The sequence below is a fragment of the Galeopterus variegatus genome, unplaced genomic scaffold (genome assembly GCF_000696425.1).
Source record: "Galeopterus variegatus unplaced genomic scaffold, G_variegatus-3.0.2 Scaffold5087, whole genome shotgun sequence".
Classification (NCBI taxonomy): Eukaryota; Metazoa; Chordata; class Mammalia; order Dermoptera; family Cynocephalidae; genus Galeopterus; species Galeopterus variegatus.
Genome location: NW_007731198.1, coordinates 42,881 through 50,952, shown reverse-complemented (window position 1 = coordinate 50,952; position 8,072 = coordinate 42,881). Strand labels below are relative to the sequence as shown.

At 32.9% G+C, this 8,072-nt stretch overlaps 1 protein-coding gene across 1 annotated transcript in view; it reads left to right on the top strand.

Annotated features, from left to right (window-relative positions):
- Positions 1–7,760, top strand: part of LYPLAL1 (lysophospholipase-like 1) — a gene marked incomplete at its 5' end in the record, with an annotated part of 42,053 nt that extends 34,293 nt beyond the window's left edge. Inside the window, 2 exons of the mRNA XM_008588891.1 lie at positions 6,342–6,480; positions 7,431–7,760. Of these exons, the coding sequence (XP_008587113.1) occupies positions 6,342–6,480; positions 7,431–7,670 (379 nt within the window). The remainder of the gene's footprint in view (positions 1–6,341; positions 6,481–7,430) is intronic.
- Positions 7,761–8,072: the final 312 nt, after the last annotated feature.

The following is an 8,072-nucleotide window of genomic DNA, read 5'->3' as shown; positions in this document are numbered from 1 at the left end:
GTCATAGGAGTAGATTACCAGAATTTTGATAATATGAGCATATTATCAGATATTTGAAACAGGGAAAAGCAAGTGTTTCTGGAGCTACACTTGAGTAATTTACATAGATGATCTGGATCCCCATCATGAGAGGAATGGTTAAGGGAATTATGGTAGAATTATAGAATTGAATGTTATATAACCATTAAGTACTGTATATCAGTAAGTATGTGTTCAACTAAAATAATTGCAAAGTTTTGTAATTCTGTGGAAAGACTTTTGGATCAATATTATATGAAAGAAAAAGCAAGATAGAAAATTCTACATGTAGAGTGAGTTTAAGTGTTAAAAAGAATTTTTAAAAAGGATGTGAAAATTATATATGGCTAGTAAGATTTTGGATGACTCTTTTTTTTGCTTTATTTGTGTCTGTATAGTGCAAATCCTTTGCACAATGTCTGTACATTATTCTATTAATTTCATGATTTAAAATAAAAATAAAATGAAGGAATAGTTGGAATTTTCAAGATGAGGCTTAGCGCCAAAATCTTCAAGCTGCTTTTTCCTGAACCTATACAGGTTTTTACGGAAGCCCTGCTGAGAGCTAAAACATGAGAGCAGTAGCATTCTTCTTCTTTGAACATGTGTGTGTGTGTGTGTGTGTATGTATATATATATCATGAGGGTCTTCAAAAAGTTCATGGAAAGATTCATATTATCTTTTAATTTCATTTTTCTACAAACTTTTTGAAGTACCCTCGTATTAATCAAACACCTATGTTTCTTCAACAATTATCAAGTCTTTAAAGGCTTGGTGCTGTTATTCTAATACTTGGTCATAGAAGAAAATAAATATTTTGTTTATCCTACAAATTTTGTATGAGAGGAAATATACAAATAAATATGATAGGCATAATTTGTATATTTCTGAATCTTTTGAGATTCTATCACATTTAAGTCTAAAGAATAATTATAAAGTATATAAATTAAATAGAAGAACTTTTGATATTTAGAGTGGTGGTGGATTTTATTACATTTTAAATGTCCCGTTAAGTTGATAGCAACCTTTGTGGTTTCTTTTTTAAGATTTTGCCCTCAGATAGATTTTCTTAATTTTCCCAGTGTAGTTTTGTTTTTTTTTTAATAGATTGTTTCTGTTTTATTTTATATAAAGAGTTCATAAAGGCAGGTTTAATCCCGTTAAGTTGATAGCAACCTTTGTGGTTTCTTTTTTAAGATTTTGCCCTCAGATAGATTTTCTTAATTTTTCCAGTGTAGTTTTGTTTTTTTTTTTTAATAGATTGTTTCTGTTTTATTTTATATAAAGAGTTCATAAAGGCAGGTTTATTATTTTTTAACATGTTTTATTCGGCTTGTTAATCTTAAATGTATGTTGAAATGTTAACTCTTGACATTTTAAATACTTTACCAGCAACTATAAATATCCATTATAACCATTACCTACAATGAATTTACTATTTGGTATTTACTTATTGAACGGTGTATTTTATATTAGGTTTTAGGCTTTTAGATGGAAAATTAAATTTAAATAACTGGTCCTTTGTGTTAAATTTTATTCTATGAGGAAAAAATGCACAAAGTCCCTTTTCACAGTAGGTCCCATGCTCAAGGTGATTGTATTGTCAAAGACGGCTAGTGGAGAATTGCAGATTACCTCATAAGATTATAAAAGGGTCAGGGACTTAGATTAAATCTTAAAATAGTATGATTTCAATAAGTACTTTTTTTCATTGTATCTTATGAGAATTGAACGTGAGGTTAAATGTCTGCAGAATGCATTTGTTTGTGTTCGTAAGGACATCCCATCTGTGTTGATAAATGTTTTGTTTTTCTTTCTGTCTTTTTTTTTTAATAGTTGGGCTGGTCCCATCAAGAGGGCACTGACACCACAGAAGGTGATTAGATTTCACTAGTCAATAAAAATGAAGTGTTGGGGGCACTTAGTGTATAAAATTTTCTTGATAGGTATGCTTTTTAAATCATTCTCTAGTGCAACTTTTTTCCTATTAACCTTTTTTATTTACACTTTATCTTTTAGTGATTCTTAGCCTCAAAATTGTCTTTTTATTAAATGTTAACTTTATTTTCACTCCATATGTGAATTTTAAAGCTTTTTACAGTCACTGGTACAGCTTAGATGATCTAGAACTTCATTGTCCAGTATGGTGGCTGCCAGCTACATGTGGCTGTATAAATTCAAATTTAAGCAAGATAAAATTAAATAAAATTTAAAATTTAATTCCTCAGTCACACTAGTCGTATTTCAGATATTTATTAGCTACATTTGGCAAAAACATAAATCAAGCTCTTGAATTTCTCAGAAAAATAACAATTTTCCTCCTGCAGCCTTGGTATCTATAGCATATGGATTTCTTTAAAATCATAACCATACTTGCACTTTTTGTTCTTACTCTTTATACTTCATTTTGAATTGTTTGCCTCATAGCTGTGATTCTAGAACATCTGATTTATGGCATAAGAGCTTTTAAAAATTAGACATGATTTTGATAGTGGGTCTGAAAATGAGTCTAAAATCTTTAAGAAGCCAGATTAGGAGTGATTGGCCTGGGGCACACTAATCATTCATTTCTAGATTTTCTAAGCTTTACTTATATGTCAAATTAAATCACCAAAAAGTTACATTTCCTGATGATAAATTTTCACCTTGCAGAAGTATCCTTATTGAACTACAGTTTACATTGAGTTCATTTACTCAATAAATATTTATTAAGCATCTTCCATGTGCCAGACAGTGTCCTAAGCGTAGGGCGATACATTGGTGAATAAAATAGCCAAAATCCTGCTCCCATGATTTTTATATTCTAGTGAATGTTAAATGTTTATGTCCTAGACTTTTATTAAAGAGTCAGTAGCAGAAGTGACTGTAGGTAGAATGTCTGATTTTGAGTTTTATATTTAATAAAGATACACTTAATAAAGTCCACCAAGGAAGTCAGTGCTAGGAAAAGTTCCTAGTATGATTTGTTAATGATTCTTTCTGTTGAAGAATGCCCAGTTGCACCCTTAGTTACTGTCCCTCTATCCCTAATATAGTCTGTGAGTCTCTTTTTCTTTTGTTCTCTCTCCCACCCTTCCCCCAAATCCTACCTTTCCGTTTCTTATGTTCCCTGCCTCTCATTTTAAAGATGTGGTTTTATTGTCAATGGTGTATTTGATTATAAGCAACCTAGAATTCATTTTGTAAGTAAATGACTGTAAGGAACAGAGGGGATATTAGAAGAAGTGAAGGAAGTGAGCATATGCTAAGATTGATTCTTTGAACTTTTAATAAAGCTAGAATTGTGTTCTGAGAGATAGGTTTTTTTCTCCTAAACTGAAAGTGAGTTTCTGTATTTACAATAACTCTGTAAACTTTGAAAGCCTTTGTGATTTCAGTGTTTACAACTGATTTTTAAGCTTTTGTATTTAAAAGCTTGATGGAAAACCTAGAGATCATCTAGTCCAGCTATCTAATTTTACTAGAAATGAAATCCTGGATTTGAAATAATTTACACAAAGATATTCAGCTAGGGTGTGTCACAGGCAGAACTAGAACTCAAGTTTCCTAATTTTTAGCCTAATCCTCCTCTTTCCACCCAGCTTTAAATTTGAAAACCTTTTGTGTGTCTTTATGATAAATTTAAGACATGTTTGTAAATTTTTTATTACTTTTATCCTATGTGTTAGTCCGTTTCTGTTGCTTATAACATAAACACCTGGAACTGGATGATTTATAAGAAAACAAAATTTATTGCTTACAGTTTCTGAGGCTGGGAGGTCCAAAGTCCAGGAAATACATCTGGCGAGGGTCTTCTTTGGCGGTGGCTTTACAGCAACGCAAGGGTCTCACATGGCAGAAAATGGCAGAGCAGAGAGAGAGACTCTCATGTGCTCTCCTTTTAAAGCCCTCAGAACCATGCCCCTGACCACCATTATTAATCCATTCATTAGGGCATGGTCTTCAGAATCAAATCACCTCTTCAAGGCCTATTAACATTGTCACAGTGGGGATCAAGTTTTGGGGGGACATTCAATCCAAGGCATCCTATAATATATTGTTTCTAAAAATTGACTTAAACAAACTTTTATTGAGTTGTGCTATGTGACAGGTACTGTGCTCACCACTAAGCATATAAAGATGAAGCCAGCTCATTAGCATGTGTGCACCAAGGCAGAGACACTTTGTTCAACTAATTGTAAGCACTCAATCAAAATTCCATGATTGAAGAAAATTGCTTCCTAGCCTTAACGATTTCAAAATTTAGAGAGCTCATTTATATTCAATAAATTAAAACTTGATAAGGATTTTATTTTGAAATGTGTTTGCTTTATAACCTGATAATGTTACTACACAGAAAAACTTCAGAAACAAAGAGAAGCGTATAATTAGAATTGTGGCAGAAAACAATAAAGATTAGAATTCTTTCTGCATACTTCTGATGAATGTTTCACTACCAGAAATACTGATCTTGTCTACCTTAGATAAGCCCTTCATATTCAAATGGAACAGATTTATCAATGTGCAAATTCATGGATAACGTAGTCCAGCTGTTTTTAACCTTTTAGGGAATCTGATGTCCCTATACTAGTTTTACGTACAGTTTTAAGGTGTTTATGCTCCCTCCTCCCTCACCAAGCTCATTCATGAACTTCTAATTAGAGGTATCTGCTTTAGGGGGTTCTGGGGGTTGTATTTGGAAAGAATCTTTCAGGTAGTTCTCATCCATGGTGAACTACTGCTACTAATGAGACCTTGTTATTTCTGATATGTTGAAAACCACAGATATAATACTTACCATGCATTGTCATCATTTACATATTATGCCGTTTTAAAAATCTAAACTTTGCAAGGGTAATAGTTCTCTCTCATATATTTATGTCCTGGATCCAAAATAATATTATCTGCCTGCCCCCAATTAAGTAGTCCTATTTTAACAAATATCAGGGGATGGTAGAAAGCACATTAAGCGCTGTTACAAGAGACCTGGATTCTGAAAGTCCTTGGCAGGGCGTTAGGGGGTATGAGTATTGAGAAATTGGTTAATGGACAAAAGGAATGATTACTTTTTGTAATGATGAATATGCTAATTATCCTAATTTGGTCACACATTGTACACAGGTGTTGATATTCAACTCTACCCCACAAATATGTGTAATCAATTATTTTTCAATAAAATTAAAAATTTTTAAAAAGAAAAAGGAAGTTAAATATCACAGGGGAGAAAAAAAACAAGAGTCCTATCTCTAGTCCTGAAATTAGGGGTACAACCTCATCTCCCTGGGCCTCATATCTCTTCATGTATAAACGAAGAATGTTGTAGTAAATTCAAGTTCATGGTCTCTAAGGACTCAGCTTTACTTTGTTAAGTGAAATAAAGTACAGGCTAGAAATGAGATCTGAATTCCTCACTAAAGTATATTTTCGTATTGCCATGAGCGTGTGGCTATGTGATTTACTTTCTGTATTTATTTTCTCATGAAGTATAAATGAGATGTCTTTTAACTTTCACTCAGGCTTGGGAATGTCATACCGGGTCTCTGATATGTAGTCAGGTTTGGGATTGCCACCCTCACTGCTGCTGTCACGTCATGCTCCTATCTCTGTGTTCTGTGATGCATCTGTTTTCTCCTCAAAGTCCCTCTGAATGGGAGGGTACATATTTTTAATCTGCATATGTCAGTGACTAGCACGGTGTTTGACACATAAAAGACAATAAGAGTTTGTCAAATGAATAAATGATTTTTTTCAAATTCTGTCTTTAAAAAGTACTTATGTTTTATTTTTATTATACCATCATAAGCCAGTTTCCAAGATAATACTGTAAACCCAAAATGTTTTAACTGCCTCACCAAGTTTTTGATCCTCCTTCCTGATTCAAAGATCACTAAGCATCTGTTACATAGCAGACACTGGAAACGTAATTCCTTGTGGAAATCACAGGTGATGGCAGATGATACCAAAGGTGTGTGTTATTAATTGTAGTTGCAGTGTGAGGGTTCCTGTAAGTATAAACAATGTAAGTGGACATTTGAAGATTAAGTTAATAATGATTATACTGTGACTCATATTTTGAATTATGGTAAATATTTGTACTGGTGAACATGATTTCTTTATTCAATTCCTGCTCCTTTGATAACACGAATCTCTTTACCGGCAATGATGTAGATGGAACAGTGTGATTCACTCATAGCAAATCTTTTTCTGTGAGACTTAAACTGGACTAAGTTTCTTTTTAACACTATATCTCACGAAAGGTCTCCATATTTAAAAAAAATATTTATGGAAGATTGGCATAGAAACATCTTGTGCTAAATTGCTGCATGTATTTTGCTTTTTCCAGTAAGTGTGCTTTGCTCCATTTAGGAGGATTTTCTATGGGAGGATGCATGGCAATACATTTAGCATATAGAAACCATCAAGATGTGGCAGGAGTATTTGCTCTTTCTAGTTTTCTGAATAAAGCATCTGCTGTTTACCAGGTAAGTTATAGATTTTAAAAACAAAACAAAACAAAACTGAAAAATATGTGAGACATACACACATTGAAATTAAAACAATATTCATAATTAAACAACAAAAGTTGATGTACAGTTTTTGCACAATTGGTATAAATTGAGCATTCCTGGGAATTCATGGCCAAATGAGTCATATTGATTTATCCCCACTGATCATTAATGTTCAGAGAATGCCCTTTACAAAGAATATTATAAAGCAAATTATCAAGGAGAAGAGGACACACACATGCGCATGCGTGCACACACACACACATGCACGCACGCACGCACACACACACACACACACCAGGGTACTTCAAAAAGGTCATGGAAAAATAGAATTAAAAGGTAATACGAATCTTCCCATGAACTTTGGAAGACCCCTTGTATGTGTGTGTGTGTATCCTTTATACATATTAAAAATATAGATGATTATTGCCAGGTTTGCTTATTATGTGAGGAACATAAAACAAAAAATCAATTACATAGTTGATACTTATTTTGCAGCAATATTCCAGTTTATGAATATGATACCTTATAGTGTTGCAGTTTCATTACCAAAAGTATGAAATGATAAATATAGACATGAGAACTAGAATGCAATTTTCTTCTTTAATGCACCTTAGCTCTGCACCCCTCCCTCCTTCCAAGCACTCGGTTTCTTCAAGGAAATGCTTTGGCTGTTTTTGAGGCAGTCCTGTTTAGAATAAATGGAGATCACATAGAACCACAGCTCAAGTGGTGCCGGCTACCCGCTGAGCCCTCAGGCCTGGCCCATCGTAGACCTCAGACAGCACTACCTCTGCCTCTTTTTTTCCCTTTAGTTATTGAAGCTCTGGTAAAATTGGAATTTTTCTACTCTTTCTGATTTCTAAGAATGATCTTCTTAAAATGAAATCTTTAATATTTTCCCATTTTTATATCTTTTTCTGTAGGCTCTTCAGAAAAGTGATGGTGTACTTCCTGAATTATTTCAGTGTCATGGTACTACAGATGAGTTAGTTCTTCATTCTTGGGGTGAAGAGACAAACTCAATGTTAAAATCTCTTGGAGTAAGCACGAAGTTCCATAGTTTTCCAAATGTTTACCATGAGTTAAGCAAAACTGAGCTAGAACAACTGAAGACATGGATTCTTACAAAGCTGCCAGGAGAAATGGAAAGGCAGAATGAATGAACCAAGATTGATTTGTTTATCTGCACATAATGTCTGAAAATTGTTTTTTATTTCCAAATTATAATGATAATTAAAATATTATGAAATATTTATTGACTTACATATTTATTAATTATTAAAATGCTTGGCACCAGAGGGAATAATATAATCTTATTAAGGTAACAATTATTTTTTATTGAAACATAATTTATGGTACATATCTATGGGGTACAGCATTGAATATCAATTCCTGTGTGTAATATGTGATGCTCAAGTTAGGTTAATTACTATATTTATCATTATACAATGTAGTCATTATTTTGTGGCCCTTTACCAGTTTCTAAGTTCTTTTATGTTTTCTCATTGCTACTTTATATATTTATGCTAGTTTAAAATACTTTATTTTTTCTATATTGTTTAAAT